Consider the following 19,912-nt stretch of genomic DNA (forward strand, 5'->3'; position numbering starts at 1 on the left):
CCGTATAATGAGGTGGAAGGTAAACGAAATGAGTGTGGGACGGTCAGGCAGAGCCAATATGTCTCCACGTGAGCGATGCCTGATTCTCCTAGTCACTGGACTGTTTTGTTTGATAGCGTTAATCGTAACGACACAAAGTGCATATTGTTAATATTAATGGATTAAGGTAACTCTCAACTCTTTTTAGCCTTCATTTTGGAAGATAGTGATTAACTCGTGGTAAATGGCTGGCAAGGTTATACTTACTATTCAACGAGCAATTACTATCACAACCAATCTTTTTTCTTTGGTTCTGAGTTACGAAGATCATATCCCTTGATGTCAGTTAGGCGAACGCTTGCCGGCATTTGTTTGGGTTATTTTGATTTTTATTTTTTTCAACATGTTCCTCTATACTGGATAATTAGGCGTATCGGAAGGATTCCACAAGTATTATTCTTCCGAGCTATCAATGACATTCATATCATCAAAAAATTGCAGTTGTGAAAGTCGCTTCACCATAGAAGCATACAAAATATGAAAGGTTCGAAGATTGATATCAGCTACTAAGGCTATCTTTCCTCCCAATTGGCGGATATCATCTTCTAAGCCATGTAAACCCAGTGCCTCAAATTCAGAGTCATCGACGCGGCGAGATTGTGAAAGTTCGGTAAGGAGTTTACCTATTCGGTGATACATGAGACAATAAATAGAAGACGACGGTCGTAGATTTTGTCCCAACCATTGACACCAAAACCGCGCGGTTTTTAACGTAATGGTGTCCTCCGGCATGGTGAGATTTGGTTGGCGTTGATGCCGTATGCGAATTGCTGTTGAACACACCTCCAAGATCAAGTCAAAGCTGGATACTCTATCCGTCATGGGGTGACGGCTACTAACTTCAATGACCTTCTTGAGTAAAACCTTGAGTGTGACTTTCAAGTCCAGTAAATCCTTCCTAGTAGCGTACTTTCCAGCTAACTGATGGAAGGGCAACAATAAAATAGCCATGACAATGATATTTTGGTATTCATTTCGAAATTGGTTGGTCATCCGATATTCGTCCAAACTAAATGTGGTTGGGAACAGAGTGTGACGCACACCCAACGCCGTCTTTGTTTCGTCGTCGTCCGTGACAAGTCTGACTACAGCTGTTTAATGAAAGCGAATAAGCGAACACTTCTCAATGAAAGCGGAAAATGAACATGATGCTGAATGTACTTACCACTGTGGTATATTTTTAAGAACGACTTTTCTTTGCCATCCCGATTCCATGCCTCCTTTAACCAGTCCAGAATGGAAAAAAGTCGCATTTGATTGTTTGCGTGTAGGCGTAAAAAGTGTCTGAGCTCATAATCTACACAGGTTTCTACCAAAAAAACACGGTATTGCCTCAGCGCTTGATTTGCGATGTCCTACATGTAAGAAAAGATGGTATTAATATCACCGACGAGACAACAGCAAGTATGGCAAAATGATAGCTGGTTAGACCAATCATCCATTACTTACAAGTTTTATAACTTCAGCAATGGTGAAGCATTGCTTGATGGCTTTACCATAATGTTGACTTGAGAAAAGCACTTGCAAATATAAAACGAGAGGTAACCGTGATGGAAAGCAAGCAGAAGAGAACGTTTTAAATAGGAAATTGGATATCTCTTCTACATCCAATACGTCGTGCTTCAGCTGCTGAATGATTAGCTCACAATCGAGGACTTTTCGAATATGAGATGGGTTGTGGCTTGACTGGGGCATGCCAGCAATAGCAATATGCGGAACAAGGGACGACAAGATATCCACCAGTTCATTGATGATGACCCGAAGATATTCATAGCGAGTAGGTGAATTCTTGTAGATCCTATCTGTATTCACCGCCAGTTCGACCATGCGCCAATATTTTTCAGCTCGTCTTCGCTTCAATTTTCCACTCTTGCCATCCAAATTGGCCCGAAATGTGAGATTGGGATCAAATATCACATCGTGGCGAAACTGAGCATTATTGAAAATATCCGGGACCTTAAGTTCATGGAGTGTTTTGGAATTGATGGGCGGTACCCATAGTTCCATAGAGAGCGGGCCAACATATTCTACTTGGCCGATGTGGTCCAGTGACGAGGCAGTGACCAATTCCATCGGTTGAAGATGAGAAGTACTCTTATACATGTTTACTATAGTCGATAGTGGGCCCTTGCTTGATATCGACCTACGATCGTCATTCATGTCGTCCATGCTGTCGAGATCACACTCTGAAGTGGGACCAAGAGAATCATTATGCTGGCTTCCGCCAGAGGGCTTATAATAATGAATATGACACTTGAGGAGGTGGTTTTTACGAGTAGCCTGTGCTCTCCGAGGAACCTGTGGTAGGGAACATGTTTTCCAGCTTATAGGCGAGGAGCTGTGAGTAAGTAGGCGTGAAGTGGGTTTCGGAGGCGCCGAATCCAGCGACATTCGACTCCGACGGTGAAAACCTGCATTAAGTCTTTGTCGACGTCGCTGACGTGAAAGACAAGCGTACGATCGTATGATAGCAGCCCAACAGTGTGGCCAAGCGCAGACATACCAATGACTTTGATCAATGTTTGATTCCTTATGCTCTGGACTATGCGAATTTACAGCGGCAATATTATCGATCTTTGGCAGGTGCCAACCGCAGCCTTCAGATGTCGTATGCTCGGACTGTCCATACGAAGTCACTCGTTGGCGTCGATGATAAAGGTCGTTGAATTGCATCAACGAAAGCAAAGTACTCTGAAATCTGTCAGGTTAACAATAAGTATTATTAAAAAAAAAAAGAGGTTGAAACGAGTTGAAAAGAGGAAATAGAAATTTTTAAAAATGGCACCTATATGTGTTAACCTTCTTTTTGAAACATCCGGTGTAATCTTTCATAATGCTACGACAAAGTCGGCGATAACGTGAACGATCGATCCTACGCACACCTTCATTTTCCATTGGCACATAGAATGTGAGGTGACCATGCCTCCAAAAATACTCCATCCTGAAAGAACTTTTATTGTAATAATAGCTTTTGAAGAAAATCCATTACCACAAAATAAAACTAAAATAAATTGAAGCTTACCCACCTTCTTTGTCTTTCCACCCATTAAATTGCTTGCCTACATGGTTCTTTCTGCTCCCATAAACCTTCATGCGGAATATTCGCTTGCGTGGTGTAATACGGCGGTTATCCTACTACTCTCGCTGGTTTTCACAATTCAGGTGTTTGGTTCGACCGTTCGGAAGGCAGCAGCTAGTGCTCAATCAGAAATTGCTACTATGTGTGAGATGGTCGATACCACCGCTAAAAGCCTAACCACCGCTCCCTCTGCATTGCTGTATATGCTAAACAATGAAGCTGAAACCTCAGTTTTGTTTGCTCTCAATTCCACTCGACAAGGTCTCTTGAATGCCATTGATGGCGTCGACGCTCTGCTGACATGGTTTGTCGATACTTATAAATCCACTTACGTCTGCCTTTTGACGTTAGCTGTCGATAGCTCCATTGACGTAGTTTCTGACGTCGCCAATACGTTTGAAACCACTGTTCAGTCCATTCTCTCTGGAGGGACGGTTGGGGTCAACAACGTCGTTAATTCTGTCGAACATACTGTTTTTGGAAACGATACATCCCAAAACAGTACTGTCTCATGGCCTAATATAACTTCAAATTGGACATCCTCTCTCAATGCTTTGGATGCCAAGATTCACAACTGGACTCTTGACAGTGTAGTCAGCTCTGTGATCTCTGAACCACTACAGGATTTAAAGACCACGGTTAACCAGTCACTATTTAACGCAATGCAAACCTACAATTTCACTCCGAGTAAAAGCGTACAAATTATCCCAGTCATACCATGTAATGCCACCGTCCTTCAGCAAGATATACAAGATGTGGCTAACAAGCTTTTAGGCGTGTCTGGTACACTGACTTATATACTTATCGCTCTCATGCTGGTCATGACTCTTGTGAATATGGGCTACCGACATGTTGTGAACAATTGGCGGAATAGTATGGCACGATCGTTTGTAACAACGTCTGATCATTTGAACCATGCGGATGCTATGCTTATATTTCGTGCTGGTCACAAGCCTTTCATGTGGTACATTATGTCTCTCCTTGGAATCAGTCCTCTCCGGTCTAGACGCTCCATGGCATTGACTTGGCTAATGGATTATGTGTCAGAACCTGCAGCTCTCTTTGCTCTAGCATATGGTTTATCTGGCTTAGTCTTCACGACGCTTGCCATAAACCTGATTAATGTGATACGAAACGAAGCCATCAATGCGTTTTACACATCCATGATTAACCTGGTCAACAATTCGTTTCACAATATAAGCGCCACTTTGATCACTGTTGCGAACTCCACTGTAACCGACACCAACCTAGCTATTGATACCTTGGAATATTCCGTGAATCACGATGCCCTGGGTTGGATCAACACAACCACCGCAGTTCTGAACTCTACCTTGAATCAAGTCTCTTCTGATATTACTGGTGTGGTGACTGATATTTTCGGAGGCACTGTGCTTGAAAATGCCGCTCAAGGCCTGATCAATTGCTTGGTTTTGAACAAGATACAATCCATAGAAACTGGTTTCACATGGTTGGTAAGTGCATTGCAAAAGACGTAGCAGAACGATCATTATCTTATCTTACTATGTTCCGTACGTTTGAATTTAATTTTTTTTTGGTGAATCATCTAGAACAACGTCTCGCATATCCAATTACCAAGGGTTTCCGAAACCGTTGTGACAAACGCAGGATTGGTTCCTAACATGACCATCGCTGCTTTGCTGACACCTGTGATAGGAAATGAGATGGATCACAATACCACTCTGGATCGTATGCTAGACCAATGCATCAGTAGCTTGCAAGAGAAGTTGCCATTCTACTGGGTGTTGGTCTCCATGTGGTTATTTATTCTGTTCATCGGGTGCTGTGTCTGCCTATCTCAAAACTGTATCCGTACCAAACAAGAGGCCCCATCCGCTAGTCGTCCATCTGTCTGGCTGTATCGCCGAAAAGTCAGGTCTGCCACTCATTCGTCTGCTACCAAAAGCTCTCCTGCAAAGCCGATACGCATCTTGACCAAAGCCATGATACGTAAAAGTCACCACCCAAAGCCATATTCCAGGTTCAGCTCTTCGCTAAGCGACGACAATCATATCCTGATGCATGAACTATAGGTATGCCGCTGCAAAAAGGGTATTGAATAGTCTTTCTGAACCTTCTCGAGACATTGTTATCATCAACATGCTTTTTGTTTGTATACACACTTTTTATTATGATTATATAATTTTACGAGATATATACATTTCTAAAACGATAGACGACACTTTAACGTTGTAAGTGAGGAAACCTGGTGGAAGAAGCGGGTTGGGTTAGAATATGAAAGTAGAGTGGTATGGTAGGAAGGAGGGGGGAAAAAGCACAAAATCAGAAATAAAAGGCAATATATGTTTGTCTACATCTTGTATCCAGAACAGGTCTGATATTTTGTTCATCATTTGAAATGCGTGCAGTGAAAGGGGAATAAGGGATGGCATTGATAATATAGAGTACTTACGTTGAGGAAAGAGTGAATAACCCAAGTTCCAGCATACCGAGCGTGTTTTTATTTGCAAGAAATTTTTTTTTGTTTCCCAAAAAAAAAATCGAAGCCGTCACAGCTCCGTCAGGCAGTCCGCCTTTCTGCGAAAGAAATTTGAATGACAATTTTTTTTATGTAAAGGCAGGAACAATAAATACACTTGTCAAGCCGGGAAAAGCTATCTATTCGATCAACGACGACAGTAAAGTCAGTCAGTAAATATACTGAAGGAGAGAAGAGAAAAGTAGTGCTAATTAAGAGGGCAGGAAGTAATTATTTCAATTTTTGATCGCGATTGAAAATCCATTCCAATTCAATTATCTCTCTCCAGTGCTCGTTTTGCTCCCCGAAATTGCTGCTAACGGTGTCTTTGGCTAATTTGATCCATCGCTGCACACCTCGTTGAAATTCCTTCTCCAGCTTTCGATTGATTCCAGTTAATTCGAGTTGGACCAATGCGTTCCAAGCAGCCTTGGCGACCAAAACAAGGTGGATAGCTAAAATGGGGTGATATCTTGGGTAGATGAACAAGTATTGTACTAATATGAACATGCAAAGTCGGGACGATTGCGGCCAGCGATTTTTCATCATTTGTACATTAAGGCATCTTGTAGCAGTACTGAGGGTCTTGAGGGAATATGGTTTGAATATTTCATTGCTTTCGGATGTCTTTTCAACCGGGAAATGCAGTACCGATACTGCTGCCTGGAGAAGTAGATTCTCATAAACATTCTTGGGCTGGGGTGTATCAAACACTTCAACTTTACCCGATCGCTGGATCCAGTATAGACTTGGAAACATGAAGGTTCCCATGTAATGAACATATCTAGGTACATCCAACAGATTTCCTGGCGTCATAGGCACTTCACTGCCTGGAGGGTACTTCTTGGTCATATCGAGAACGTTCCAAGACTCAATTTCTTCCATAAGGGTTTTTTCCACAAATGAAGGCTCGTCTTCAACCATATCATGATCAAAGGACTCTCCCAAAAGAGTATCAATCACACCAAAGCCCACGTCAGAAGAACATCTTGGGCAATCGCATTTGAAAAAGTATTTGTCCGCTAGCTTTTGAGTCCTATCACTTCGACTATTGGCGATATCGATATACGCAATGGTAATTTCTTCGCCAGGGCTGACATCCTCGATCAATCGAATCATTTGCGTAGTACCATTATACAATGCGACAGCATTGGGTCGGCACGAGTGATTGAATAATGAGCCTATTGGGTACGTGCCTTCGCCGATAGGAAAAAGCTGGTTGTCGGTGATGCCAAAATTATTACACTGGAATCGGCAAAGATAGATCAAGAGAGCTGCTGGATCAACACCTAATGATTTGATATGTGGTTTTTGAAGAACATTGGTGGCAATCTGCTTGAATCGATCCAACAATTCATTGGATTGCTTTGTTTCGTGAGACATGAGTGTTGAAAACGCTTCTAACTGTGCGCATTGAGACAAATCGTCTGACGTATGCTGTAGTTGTGTAATATGCTTTTTAGCCCGGGCAATTGTTAACAGCACTCGTTCTAACATAAGTTCGTCCATAATATCTTGCTCTTGATCGTCCTGTGACCCTTGTTGGTTGCTTTTGCATACATATTGATGTTGAGCGAACCACGCTTTCTGGAAGCAGTGTTTACTACAGAAATAAGCAGATTGACATCGCGAACATCGTTGCAATGGAGCAGCTCTTGTATCTCGTCTAAAGCAGAAGTTACATATGTCTCCACGTGCGGATGGCAATGGGACAAACGCCAGCGGTTGAGATTCGATGGCCACTGAGCCGCGTTTCAATGGTTTGAGGGCCACGATTTTTCTATGTTTACTTTCATCGTCTACCAGATCCAAGTTGCGAGCTCTCAAATGAGCATGTAGGGCCGGGCATTGAACAGTGTGCATGACGATTGTTCACAATGAAGAAGGTTGCTCGGGGTATGGATTTCTCTATGGTACAAATTTTTTTTTTTTTTTTTTTTTTTTTTCGGTTTATGTAGGAAGGGTTTGTTTCAATGTACAAAAAGAAAGAAAATTTCAAGGAAAGAGTTCGAATATACAAGGGCAAAAGTTGAACGCTGTAGAGCCAAGAAGGAAAAAAGTTTTTTTTTTGAATATCACATTTGTCATGTAAGCTTTGTAACCTCGACGCACCTCGGAGTTTACACACGTTTCCCAAAAAACCGAGCTAGATCTTGATCGTTTTTTATTCTCTTGAACTGAATTATCGAGCTGATCATAAGAGTTTATCTCGTTTCATGACCATGGTTTTTCAGTTCAAATTTTGAAGAATTCATTGGCAATTTCATGCAGTGTTGAGCGCCGCTTAACGACATGAGTAAGCAGCTTTGATCTTCAAGTGATTGCTTTACTATTGCCTGGGAACATCGTGACCTTGAGAACCAAAAGATGATATAAAGTTTCCCACATTGTACAATCAACGACCTAATAAATGAGCGGTTTGTCATTGAGTTGCATCAACTTTTACAGACGGGCAACACGTAGTTACTTGAAAGCGCTTCATGAAATGCCTTGAATTTCACTCTATTATGAGCGTAATGAAAGACGATAGGACGGGCAACGTCATGTGCCAAATGATTGCTCGTCTACTCAGTCAATTGTTGAACTTGAAGTCGGTAAATCGGTTTGTTCAGGAGACGGTGGTATATTTGCTTTTTCCGGCGGCTAAACCTCCATTTTCCAACCCAAATACCCGTTTTTGTTCACCTCGGCCATATCCCGAAATTTTTCTGTTCAACAAAAATCAGCCAGCCTGCCCCTATTCCCCGCTGCAACTCAGTAATTGCCCACATTTGCTTTCAAAAGAAGTTTGTTACACGTCTCCTTTACGGCACCTACTTGCTTGTTGTTCGACTTTTTAGTACCTTCTAACATTTCGATTTTACTAGCGACGCCATGCTACACAATATTGGCTTAAGGAATTACGCTAGTCTCACTAAATCTAGTTGTAGCGAAAAAGTTCCCTGACCAGCCTCATTATTGTGATTGTCAAATCAAAATTCTGTATATGCAAACGTTTAGGTACACTTGTTGGAAAATGGTGTTCTTCATGGTAACAAGGCTGTTGCTTAAATTTCAGTGATCGCGGTAGCAAACTTGACACTTTGCAAAACTGCTTGCTGAGCTCATTCTTTGGGCATGTACGCCGCCTGAACCTGAAATTTAAGTGGGACCAGGAGAAATTGACTTCATGAGCAACGACGCGCAGGCAGGAAACTATATTGACATTCCGTTCAATATTCGTAACTAGAGATCGCTGATCTATTACCCATGAAGGTTATAAGAAATGTGAACACATGGGGAAAAGCTACATTAGATCGATATTACGTTGGATATAAACGAGTGATGAACAGATCAAATATCCACTTTTGTATGCTGTTATCATATGGTATTATAGCATTGCTTCGAATAAGGGACTGGAAACGTGTAAAGAAAGCCACCGTGGAAAATCCATGGAACACCTCGAATTCATAAGTTGGGATTCAATGTCAAATTTCAATTTATAGTGAGCGTGCTTGAATCAATGACACTGGTGAAATGGCGGTTATGGAGCCATTTATGTAGCTGTGCTGTGTATTTACCATATAGCGAACGGGTATCATTTTCAGGCTGATAATGAGTTATATGGATCGAACAAGCTACCTGTGGCAGGATAGAAATCAGATAAAGAGACTGAGAAGATTTAGGTTCCCCCCCCAAGGACAAAGCGCTCGCTACGAGAAGTTTGCTTTCGCTGGACCAGCAGCAATTTGAGTGTGGTTGCACCAGCCAGCCAAATATTTCTATTTTCCACTTTTTTTTTTTCATACATTATTTTCTCTCTGCTTGCTTTCATCACCTACGAAGTTGCTCATTTTTCTCAGTTACCTTCTCTTCTTTCCATCCTACTTCGCTGCTATTTCCATGCGAGTCTCGCATCTCGCGGTTTTGATATATGCCACTATGGCAAACGCATCTTGGTCGGCTTCTCAGCAGCTCTCACCACGCGACGGTAACGATTCACCATTTCATTTTTTTGTACATGCAACTTCCATTCGACAATCTCTTGTCCAGGTGTTGGGGGCAATGTGTGAAGGGATATGTTTGTGTGAAAGTAAAAATAAGGATACGCCATATGGCATTATGCCCCCCCAAACTAAACGCACGGCAGAGATCTCATACTTGGAAAAAAAAATAGTTATTCTAAACACCCCTCGAATCATTCTAACCCCTACTTTTATTTCAAGCAGTGGCCACAACAGCGTCTTGCCCAACCTCTGGTAACAGCGTCTTCATATGTTCGCCTCTGAGCTCAGATACATGGTACAATGGAACAGTGAACCAGTTTCTGTGGAACTACTAGTAAGATAACCCACGTCATGATAGGCTATTTTCACGATCTAGTTGCATTAATTTGAATTTAATTTTCTTTACTACTCATCAGTAACCCAGTATTTAACGGTCAGGTACGAGAAACATGGTTGTCATATCTTGGAGTTCTCTGAAATCTAGGGACAAGCGTTCTTTTCGTTCTGTCATTTGCTAGAGGGGCTGGGACCAATAGATTCGGAGCCTAGAATAGAATCGCATACCTTTATTTTTGGCATTGGGCTTACGAATTTTTCCCTCCCGCAGCTCCAGAACGGCACGTTGAGTTTATATTTGTATCAGTATCAAAATGCATCCTTGGAGTATGTCATGGTCAAAAATTTCACACAATTGCCCACAACGGATAGTCCACTCATCACCACAGTGGACGATTCATGGTTTCCAACAAAGCTTTCGCCGGGATCAGCTAACGTATCGCACACATACTTCATGTATCTCATTGCATCGGATCTCGACCCTGCTACAGAGATGAAAAACATCTACTCCATATATCGACAGGAGAGCGTTGGAACGTTGAATTTCACAGTTGTTCGTAAGTAACACGGAAGTTATTTCAGGTCGAATGGGAACCAGTGCTATTATTGGGTGCATGAGGGAAACTGAGCCGCTACGCATCACGTGGCAAATCGACACTTTCAGCAACTAAGGAGACAGCGAAAGAAATGAAATAATATTCGACAACATATTTTTTTCATTTAACGCAATTTGAGACGGGTCCGCGACATACCCTATCATGATGTGAAGTATGCTTACTTAGATATAATTTATTTCTTTCATGTAGAAACCGCGCCATCCACAGCGCCGTCATCTAGCGGCTCCTTGTCCAATTCTACAGCACATGCTTCTTCCACGATAGCTCAGGCAGTACCTTCAACTGTCAGTAACGTCAATGGCCAGCTGCAGGCGTCATCGTCTGGCTCCAAGTTACAACCATGGACGATTGGGGTTATCGTTGCAGCATGCGTGGCCGTCATTTTAGCAGTTATTGCACTAATTTGGACAATACGTTATACACGCAGACAGCGAAAGTTCGGGCAACGCAGATCTTTCTTTCTGGGGGATTCCAAGCGGTCACCTGGAGCAAATGATCCTGACGCAGTGGATGCTGCGGCTATGACACAAGGTATTATTCCTGGTATGCAGAGTCATGGCGGTTTCGATAATCGAGATGTATCGTCTATTCATTCTGGAACGCCCATCTTTGGTGGAACGTCTTCTCGACGATCTACAGCCCTTGAGAATAGTTCTGCATTTGGATCCACCCGAGGTTCTGGATTAAGAAATAGTACTGGAATCGACCCAGAGAAGAACCAATCGGCCATATCGAATGCCGTTCGCAGCAGTGACCTTGGCCAACATGCTGAAGCGCGTCAATCCAACTCTGTCTTGAGTTCAACAGACGCTCTCATGATCGCTGACACGTTCCGAAGTTTGATGCGAAAACCAGATTGGAACGAAAAGTCGGATGAAGTTGAAATGGAGAACACTGAAGAAAACGATGAAGAAAAGCGAAAGCGTCTTGGAAACGAGCTACTACGTCAACAGCTCGCGGAAGAAGGTACTCAAGTACAGCGAATAGAACGCCGACCCACTCAACTCAAAAGTATCACGACCGCTGAGGGCAAGGCGATATTTGACAACGACGATTCCCAATCTACATAATGCAGCGCGTCTTCTCCTCCCCCCCTCTTTTTTTTTCCAGATCAGAAAGCCATGAAACAACGGATGTTATGCACATCATGAACCCTCTGACTACCGTAAATACTTCTCTCTCCGTTACCGCCTTGCATTACAGTACACTGCATTGCTTGCCGGGCAATGGCTCTTGCATCACATTATTTCATCCATCTTCTTTCGCCTGAATTTTCTCTCTCTCCCGTTCTTCCATCTTACATTTTCTATCCACGAATAATTTCTCAGAGAGAGAGCTGACTTGTCGCCAGCCCGGTGTCAAAATCGCGTTTTCACTCTGGCATTTTGTATTCTTGTATTTTTATTTCACCACTCATTTGAATTTGCCTTTGCTTCCCTTGTACGATTCTCTCAACGACTTGACGTCGGATTTCCCACATGATAAAGGCAAGCTACCTTGATTACTTTTTTTTTTCTGAACACAATGTTTTGGCGGCATGCTAAAGCCTTTTGAGTTGTCTGACGTGACAAACCTTACCATGCGACCAACACTAGCTCAACTCTCGCCACTTTTTAGGGACATTGGCAAGCAGCATGTGACCCCCACCCCCTCTCATCTCACCTTGGAAAAAAAAAATGGATACGCCAAGGTGCTATATTGCCGATGACCTGGGAAAATCAAAGTGCAAACCCCACTTGTAACAAAGATTCACTTTACTTATCATTCAACGCAATATCATTGTCTTTACGGCTACGCTAAAGGGACCACGGATGGAATGAGTCGCTGACCAAAAAAAAAAAAAAAAAAACCAAAAAAAAAATTGTGATGTAGTATATTTGAACGGATTGTGTGGGGGATGTTGTATTGCGTTTGCGACAGCTCCCGCTTTTGTTGGCCGACCTGATCCCTTCAAATGTATCTTTCTTTTTTTTTCTGTGCAAGTGTGGGGGATGTTTATAGGCAGGGCTGAACAAAAATGAAGGGAGGAAAAGAAAGAGCACACAGGGTGAAAAAGTAAAAGCGTATCATGTACAGGCAAATCTTGAGTTGATGGGGCGGGAATGACAAGGCCAATCAGAATATGATAATTACTTTGCCAATCGATGCCTTAAGCACCGTCTGGGACAAGAGGGCTTTCCTTGACCGGGCTTGAGCTCGAGTTGCTTGCAGGGTTGGAGTGAGGGATGGTGTCTGGGGAAGGGTGCTCGGAGCCTACGGCGCCAGGCTCCTTTCCAGCCTTGGACAAGGCGTAATCACCAGAGTCAAAGTACTTACGTTCCTACATGCAAGAAGAGTATTTAGTCGGTGAACGAAATGATGGCATGATATAACTGCGTTGACTATTGCGGAAAGGCGACGATAACGCTCAACGGCGTGAGTAAAAAAGTCGGCATTTCCATACGACATTTTGTCTTTCGTGGAGCAAGCGGTGGTATGTTTGATTCCCGGAAGCCCTTGCCATTTCCCACAGAACCAAAATGCTTACCTTCAACTTTCTATCCAAAAGATCTTTGCGATCAGGGAGTTTGCCGTACAATCGAAATACTTTTTGCTCCTCTTCCGTGAGTTGCTATAAACGTAAGAGGTGTGATGAGCTTAATGTGAGGCATGGACTACGAATTAAACCAGAAAAGTCTGCGGCAGAAAGGCGTCGCCCCCATCCATAAATTGACAAGCACGCAAGTTATATGACGCAAATGCATACTTACGCTGATATCGATTTTGTTGGTTTTCAGTGGATTCATTTTCTGTCAGTTCACTGGGAGTACAATGTCAGACTGTGAAAAGACGCGGAAAGAAGAGAGCTTGCAAATAGTGGCATGAATTTTTTCGCCTGGGCAGCTAAACCTTCTGTCTTCTCGTCCACGTGACGGATCACTCTTAATCTCGACGATGATTGGTTCCAAGGCAAATCATTCCATGTCTCGAATTCGAAATGATCCTCAAATGCGGACTTGACAAAATAGCTGAGACAATAGTTGAACTGAAGTCTCCCTAAGAGACCAAATGCATCCATCAAACAACCTCTTCCATATAGAAGATAACACAGACTGCTCGTGGATAAAAAGAGGAGATGTGGCAAAATATAGAAAGCTGTGATCCTCGAGCGACTACATGCCCTTGAAGCAAAAATATGACAGTGAGCAAATTTCTCATTGTTTCTTTTTTTTTCTTCTTTTTGTTTGGGTTTGTTGTTCTGATTTAGAATTGAGAATAAAAGGTATGGCAGAGAAAAAGGAAGAAGCGACCACAACTTAAGCTAGAAGTAAGTTGGACTAGTGATTTTTAGAGATTGAAATGGGGTGGAAGGTAACTAAAGGAAAAGGCGCGCTATATTTATCGGGTCTCTTGTTCTTCATAAAACGTTTCTAAGTGACTCTTGGCTGCCTTATACTCCTTATTGACCAGAGGGAGTAGAGGTGCGATTTGTTTCAATGCTTCCTCTGAATCAATTGTAGAGATACCAGTCTCATCCTTGAGGTTGCCAATGTTTTGGATCTTTTCGCATGTTGCCTTGACCATCCTGAGGCCAATAGCAGCAGAACTACCTTTGAGGAAGTGACCTAACCGAGAAAGCTCCGAGAGATCCTTCTTCTCACTACAAGATGAGTCAGTATTGGAACCTTTGCAAAAAAGTTACATGTAAACGAATAGCTTACAGTGCTCCGTCCATATCTTCAAAGGTGGCTTCGGCTTGCTTGAAATAGTCCCAGACGATCGATTTGGAAAACTCATGGTCTTCTTCGTCATCCATGTCTAGCAGCTGATCAAAAGTGGCCATGTCAAGAAGGTCTTCGCCAGATTCATCCTCGGTCTCTTCTTCTTGGTGTAGAGTAGAGACTTCCTTAATCTTGACGTAGAAAGGGTTAGACATGTATAATGATTGGTTTTAGAAGTGCTGAAAGGGATCGGCATGCTAAGTGATGGATTGGTTTTCGATAGGAGCAAAAGAACACTGTATATCCCCTTTACTAGATTGAAAGGGACAATAATACAAGTTTTCGAGTGACAAAATCTCTCATAGATGAGTGTTCTTTTGTGTTCCACACTATGCGATCACCATGTAGACCATCACAATTGAAAAGATTCATAAAGTTGATATTCACCTCCTTATCCGGAACGCTCTCCGTCTTGTTATCTACGGCCTTGTCTGAGGAATTGATTGTCGACGACATGTTCAGGTGGGGGCGAGCCTGGTTGGAGTTGCAAGGGGAGTAAGGCCAAAAATGGGCTCTCGTTCCAGCGCATTTTAATGACGTACAATTCCGTGAATAGAAACGATGACACCATCTGTGTTATTGAATTTTTTTTTTTTCTCTTCAGTGCAACCAACCTCCACACCGCCCAGAAAAAATATTGTGGAATCATGGGTAAAACACAGCCAGGTAATCCGATTCATCCTTTGAAATCTCGCCATGAAACAACCGCAGTGAATTAACCGTCTTGATCTACAGTTGACAAAAGCAATGTCTCGCAGCATGCATCGAGTGCTCCGGCGGAGATGGATGGTAAGGGGACTATCTTATTGGCTGCAATAGTGTACTTTTAGTTAGGCGCTAAAACTACACACTTCAACAGGCAAGAGCCGTATCAATGAGCAATTGAGCCTCTTACAAGCGCGTGGTAAGGTTAAGCCTGCTAGCGCCAACTCCACTTTGAAGAAAGTGAAGAAGGCTCCTATGAAGAGAGCTCAAAAGGTCAAGAAGATGAAGAAAATGGATCGTGCTAGAATTATATCTGAAAAGGTGAGTAGAGGTTGAAACTGCTTTACCACCGGCCCTGAACGATCCTTTTGCTAATGAGTATATCAGGAGGAGCAACGCGTAACTAAACAGGAACAAAAGAGCGAGAAGAAGAAAATTCGCAAAGTTATTTGGGAATAGGAAGGCAATTGGATACATTCGGCAAAGCCATCCTTTCATTCTCTAAATACTTGTATAATATCCTCAATAGAAAATGCAATTCATCATGTCACCTCACTATTCATCTGGTTCACTGTTTCCAATATACGCCATAGAGTAATATCTACGTTTGAGTAGAGCAAAATCATTCCAAATTTTATCCCTTCTATGAACATAAAAAGGAGTAAAAGAAGTTTTTATAGCAGAACAAATAATAGGTAAAAGACTTGAAGAAAAAAAAAGTCATGGCTTTCTTTCTCTTTAGTTTGATCGCTGTGCCTTCTCAAGGACAGCTTCCTCGTCAACCTATAAATAAAGAAAGTGAGAAGGTGACCTCAAAGAGTCCCATCGAAACTCCGGTGGATTCTTACCTCAGAAAAGTCAGTGCCCTGGACCTCGATAGCAATACCAACAAGAGTTCTGCGAAGAGCATCCTTGCTAGAAGCGTACAACATCTTGGCACGAACCTTGGCCGTATCAGGGGTCCTAATATCAAATCGTAATGGTCAGATTATGTTGCAAGATATTATTTTTTAAACGTTCCGTGCAACGTCATTATTTTTTTTCCATCGTCATGTAACTCAACTGGGTTGTTGTTGCACAGACAATGGGCTTTGCAAACAACAGAACACCACTTGGGGGCAACTATTGAAGAAAGAAAGGACAATAACGTACCAGGCATAGAAGACAATCTTGCTTCGCAAGCCTTCGCCAGGCTTCTCATACTCAAAATCGTAAATGGCATAACGAGGTTCATCTTCGGGAAGTTGGCTGACGAAAGTACTGTATTCACCAGTCTCGGCAGCGTTCTCAACAATGATTTCCCTGTTATCGTCTACAAAGAAGCAAATGAAATAGAATGATGTGAGGAATGGAACGGCCAGATCAAAAGGGTGTCTACTGCATGCCCATGTATGTATGCTTTGTTTTGGGGTAGAGTATGTTGTTCCTTACAGGAAAAAACCCGTTCCTCCGCATCGCTTTTCACCCGTCTCCAAGACATGTATGCATAGATTCTAACTAGGCACGTAGTAGAAGCCTACTTACCAGAGAGCTTGAAGATGATGAACTTGTACTTGTGGCGAAGTTTCAATTCCTGGAAGACCTCCAAGCACTTCTCATTGACTGCAACACCGGAAGACTGTTGAGAATATAAGAGAGCGATTAGTTGACAAAAGTAAATCAGCAATCTAGAAGGATCATCTTGAGAGAACTTACCATAATGGACTGATTGATTAATTGATAAGGGAAAGATGCAAAGCAAGGTTTCTGGTTTGCAACGCGGTCATAATGGGCCCATCCTGATTTTTATAATACTCAGTGGCGGCGGACTATCAAATTTTTAAAAATCATTGCCTGTTGGGAGAGACACTGACTTACCCCCGATCTACGGAAGCAGTCGCCAAGCTGAAGGTAGTGCCTTGGCAATTGTGACAACGTTTCAAACAGATTGGTTACATAGAGATGGCATGATAGAAAAGAACATTGTAAATCAAATGATGTATTATACCAGTTCGCGCTTATGTTACGTGTGAATACAGAAATCGTGACAGTTCAGTTATAGGTGCAAAACGAAAAAAAAAAAAAAAGGAACGGAAGCTATCTTCTTCCTTCCTACTGGAATTGCAGCTGCTGCGGCGCTTCGATAAAGTCATTCAAATTACATGCCAAGTCCAATTCGTTTCTTTCGAACTATAGCCTCGATAGGTACTGTGATACCCGTGCCTTCGGTGCCAAGACTGTCACCTTGCTTCCATCTACGTAGTTGAGGAAATATTCAACTAATTAGTAAGAACGAAAAGATACCAAGCTATCAAGTGGAACGCTGAGCTTACCCCATTGCAGCAAGCATTTGATGACCAATGTTTTGATCATTTATTGGTGCTGCATTGCCTGCTACGATATGACCATGAGAGGGCCCTGGCAAGTCACTAGGTGAGGATCCATTTCGGCCAGCCTCCTTCTTTCCTGCTTTTCGCTTGGATTTGGAGGGAATAGAGTTCTCAATGTAGGGCATACGATGTTTACGAAGTATACTACTCGTAATATCCAAAGTGGATTGGGCTTCAGCAATGAACCTTTCAATATATTTTCTATCATTTGGAATGAATGTTCTCTCTGTTTTGGATAAAACAGGGTATCTAAAGCACGATAGGCTAAAGTCAGTAACCAAGTTAAAAATGATCGACTTGCTACCCATTTTCATTACCGTGAATTGCCTGATCCAAGACTCTTGGACTTTAAGTTGTACGCAGTAGCAAGCAAATGCACTTGTCGCCTAGTATACTTTGCCATGGGTGCCATTTGATAACTACTGATGGAGTCGTCACGAATAAACTGCTGCAGTTTTCTGTACAAGAGTACCATTGTCAATAAGGCAAACGGTTTTCATATAAGCTAAAAGCATATCCAAACATACTGATCAATTTTGCGTAAATCAACATTTTCATCCATCTCCTTCATCATCTTCTTCTGCTTTTTGGTTGTCATGTTCTTTTCCTTTTTGCGTTCTCGTTCCTGCTTCTTCTCGAGTTTCCGCCGTTGCTTATCGGTTAAGTGTGAGGTTGACTCTACTTCAAAAGCCTCCGTCTTGAGCATTCGCCGTTGACGAGCTTCACGAGCATTATACTTTGATAAAGCATTATAACCTAGTCACGTCTTAGCAATCTGGTATTCAATTACAAAGATCAAGTACATGGTGCTTTACCTCTTTGAAGTGACGGTGGTACGGCTGTTGCCTCTATAATGATAGGCTCGTCGTCGTCATCATCCGCGAAGATCAAAGGGCCGTCTTCTTCTTCAACGTCATCAAGATCACTCTCTTCATATTCTTGGTAGATGGCGTCGTCCTCTAGTTGCTCTTCATCATCGTCAAACTCATAAAGTTCATCTTCGCTCTCGTCTTCCTCTTCATCAAGATAATCATCATCTCCTTCTTCCTCTTGGCTGGATTCTTCTTCGCTTAAAGCATCAGCGTGTTTGTCGTTGAGAATATTGCGTTTGGCTGCCGATGTGGCTGTTGATATGATGTGCTCTTCCTCATCGCTGTATGGCTCCAAAAGAACTTCAGACTCGGTTGTCACTGTATACTTTGTGACAGGAGGAGACCCAAAGTGGTTATCATCATCATTCGATTTCGTAGGTTGCACATACGGTTTCTCTTTGGTTACATTCTCCACATCACCGTCGTCGAGCCCGTGATCGAGCTTGGTTGCTGCTTTGTTTTGGCCATTTCGTTCTCCTTTTCGCTTCTCTACTGATTCCTCTTTTTCCAGCTTTTTGTCCATGGACGACAGTTTTTTAACCAAGGTTTGATAGTATGCTCGCAATTCGTCTTCGCCATCATCATTGAGAGAGGCGTTTTCGATGTAGTCGAGCATGGCAGCAATTTCATCTTCGTCTTCTACTTCATCATCACCGCTTAAAAATATGTCGTCCTCGTATTCTACGTCTTGAGATACCAAATCATCGTCACTTTCGGTGTCACTATTGCTGATTCCCATGAGCTCTTGATATCGTTGTTCACGTCGCTCCTTTCTGGTCAGCTTTTGTACAACTCGCTGGAGTTCTGGGTCCTGTAACGTCAGACTTGCTAAGAGATCGTCTATGTCCTGTTCGTTGGATACATTTTCTAAAGCTGTATCATCAAGTTCATCATCACTGGAACTGTTATCTTCTACGTCTGCATTGTTGTCGGTTGATTTCTCTGCACCATCTTGACCAAGCCCTGGTGATGATATACCAGACGTTGTGGATTCAATTGCCTTGTCGGAATTGATGTCACTTTCATGATTGAGTACCATGGTAGACTTTTGAAAGACCATCATCTTGGTATATTTTGAACGTCCGAACGAAGCCGGTGCACTCGATGTCGATGCCGCAGTCAAACTAGTGTATCCAAGACCAACTGCGGCAGGTCGGTCCTCTTCATCCGATTTGTAGCTGTAAGCGAACTGGGAAGGATTTGCTTTTCTGGCAGATGGAGTGGTTTCTAGAATGTTAAAAAAACAAAAAGGGAAGGTTAGAATAGAGAGCTTGGGCGAGGAATTGCCAAGGCGGGTATGTCGAACAACAGGACAAATTTGGATAAAATCTTACTTTTGGATGGTTTTTTTGACTTGCCTCTACGACCAGCGTTCCCGGTTGAAATATCGTCGTCTGATTCACTACCGAACTGACCGTATACTTTGAAATCGCCATACAGTTCATCCATGTATTTGAATGAGGTAGGTTGCTGAGTAGCATAACCATAAGATGTTGGAACACCGGAGCGGCCACCTCGACTTCCTCCACGGCCTCCACGGCCACGGCCACCTCTTGAAGCACCTCTTCCTCGGCTCATGCCCTTCTTTGCGTTTCGTGATTTGGTCCCCATTAATATAGGAAAGGATTGAGTTATACTGTGAATCAGCTGA

The 19,912-nt window shown here is 42.6% G+C and overlaps 10 protein-coding genes across 10 annotated transcripts; 4 read left to right on the forward strand and 6 right to left on the reverse strand.

Moving 5' to 3' along the window:
• Window positions 1–346: 346 nt before the first annotated feature.
• Window positions 347–2,784, reverse strand: K450DRAFT_222444 (uncharacterized protein). Its single transcript, XM_051585906.1, has 3 exons — window positions 1,489–2,784; window positions 1,205–1,394; window positions 347–1,124 (listed from the first exon to the last, which is right to left on the reverse strand). The coding sequence occupies exons 1-3, from the start codon at window positions 2,710–2,712 to the stop codon at window positions 433–435; spliced, it is 2,106 nt and encodes a 701-aa protein (XP_051448721.1). The 5' UTR covers window positions 2,713–2,784; the 3' UTR covers window positions 347–432.
• A 276-nt stretch (window positions 2,785–3,060) lies between these two features.
• On the forward strand, window positions 3,061–5,562 carry K450DRAFT_297020 (uncharacterized protein). Its single transcript, XM_051593652.1, has 2 exons — window positions 3,061–4,590; window positions 4,687–5,562. The coding sequence occupies exons 1-2, from the start codon at window positions 3,103–3,105 to the stop codon at window positions 5,167–5,169; spliced, it is 1,971 nt and encodes a 656-aa protein (XP_051448722.1). The 5' UTR covers window positions 3,061–3,102; the 3' UTR covers window positions 5,170–5,562.
• A 120-nt stretch (window positions 5,563–5,682) lies between these two features.
• On the reverse strand, window positions 5,683–7,778 carry K450DRAFT_222446 (uncharacterized protein). The gene has a single exon (XM_051585907.1). The coding sequence runs from the start codon at window positions 7,476–7,478 to the stop codon at window positions 5,847–5,849; it is 1,632 nt and encodes a 543-aa protein (XP_051448723.1). The 5' UTR covers window positions 7,479–7,778; the 3' UTR covers window positions 5,683–5,846.
• A 1,604-nt stretch (window positions 7,779–9,382) lies between these two features.
• Window positions 9,383–11,858, forward strand: K450DRAFT_222452 (uncharacterized protein). The gene is made up of 5 exons (XM_051585908.1): window positions 9,383–9,585; window positions 9,821–9,935; window positions 10,018–10,039; window positions 10,209–10,494; window positions 10,744–11,858. The coding sequence occupies exons 1-5, from the start codon at window positions 9,498–9,500 to the stop codon at window positions 11,622–11,624; spliced, it is 1,392 nt and encodes a 463-aa protein (XP_051448724.1). The 5' UTR covers window positions 9,383–9,497; the 3' UTR covers window positions 11,625–11,858.
• Window positions 11,829–12,503, forward strand: K450DRAFT_222457 (uncharacterized protein). The gene is made up of 2 exons (XM_051585909.1): window positions 11,829–12,041; window positions 12,172–12,503. The coding sequence occupies exons 1-2, from the start codon at window positions 12,033–12,035 to the stop codon at window positions 12,352–12,354; spliced, it is 192 nt and encodes a 63-aa protein (XP_051448725.1). The 5' UTR covers window positions 11,829–12,032; the 3' UTR covers window positions 12,355–12,503.
• K450DRAFT_222462 (uncharacterized protein) lies at window positions 12,420–13,503 on the reverse strand. The gene is made up of 4 exons (XM_051585910.1): window positions 13,305–13,503; window positions 13,082–13,165; window positions 12,688–12,874; window positions 12,420–12,561 (listed from the first exon to the last, which is right to left on the reverse strand). Exons 1-3 carry the CDS (start codon window positions 13,338–13,340, stop codon window positions 12,704–12,706), a joined length of 291 nt encoding a protein of 96 aa, XP_051448726.1. The 5' UTR covers window positions 13,341–13,503; the 3' UTR covers window positions 12,420–12,561; window positions 12,688–12,703.
• A 155-nt stretch (window positions 13,504–13,658) lies between these two features.
• On the reverse strand, window positions 13,659–14,898 carry K450DRAFT_222470 (uncharacterized protein). The gene is made up of 3 exons (XM_051585911.1): window positions 14,703–14,898; window positions 14,256–14,404; window positions 13,659–14,194 (listed from the first exon to the last, which is right to left on the reverse strand). Exons 1-3 carry the CDS (start codon window positions 14,769–14,771, stop codon window positions 13,933–13,935), a joined length of 480 nt encoding a protein of 159 aa, XP_051448727.1. The 5' UTR covers window positions 14,772–14,898; the 3' UTR covers window positions 13,659–13,932.
• A 1-nt stretch (window position 14,899) lies between these two features.
• On the forward strand, window positions 14,900–15,611 carry K450DRAFT_222475 (uncharacterized protein). The gene is made up of 4 exons (XM_051585912.1): window positions 14,900–14,981; window positions 15,051–15,104; window positions 15,175–15,341; window positions 15,408–15,611. Exons 1-4 carry the CDS (start codon window positions 14,963–14,965, stop codon window positions 15,477–15,479), a joined length of 312 nt encoding a protein of 103 aa, XP_051448728.1. The 5' UTR covers window positions 14,900–14,962; the 3' UTR covers window positions 15,480–15,611.
• Window positions 15,612–15,638: 27 nt separating this feature from the next.
• K450DRAFT_222483 (uncharacterized protein) lies at window positions 15,639–16,775 on the reverse strand. The gene is made up of 5 exons (XM_051585913.1): window positions 16,716–16,775; window positions 16,545–16,638; window positions 16,173–16,332; window positions 15,869–15,983; window positions 15,639–15,803 (listed from the first exon to the last, which is right to left on the reverse strand). Exons 1-5 carry the CDS (start codon window positions 16,716–16,718, stop codon window positions 15,759–15,761), a joined length of 417 nt encoding a protein of 138 aa, XP_051448729.1. The 5' UTR covers window positions 16,719–16,775; the 3' UTR covers window positions 15,639–15,758.
• Window positions 16,776–16,858: 83 nt separating this feature from the next.
• On the reverse strand, window positions 16,859–19,909 carry K450DRAFT_222485 (uncharacterized protein). The gene is made up of 6 exons (XM_051585914.1): window positions 19,596–19,909; window positions 18,205–19,488; window positions 17,917–18,145; window positions 17,707–17,847; window positions 17,333–17,638; window positions 16,859–17,254 (listed from the first exon to the last, which is right to left on the reverse strand). The coding sequence occupies exons 1-6, from the start codon at window positions 19,870–19,872 to the stop codon at window positions 17,158–17,160; spliced, it is 2,334 nt and encodes a 777-aa protein (XP_051448730.1). The 5' UTR covers window positions 19,873–19,909; the 3' UTR covers window positions 16,859–17,157.
• Between the last annotated feature and the right edge of the window lie 3 nt (window positions 19,910–19,912).

The sequence above is a fragment of the Umbelopsis ramanniana genome (genome assembly GCF_025399195.1).
Source record: "Umbelopsis ramanniana AG unplaced genomic scaffold K450scaffold_4, whole genome shotgun sequence".
Taxonomy (NCBI): domain Eukaryota; kingdom Fungi; phylum Mucoromycota; class Umbelopsidomycetes; order Umbelopsidales; family Umbelopsidaceae; genus Umbelopsis; species Umbelopsis ramanniana.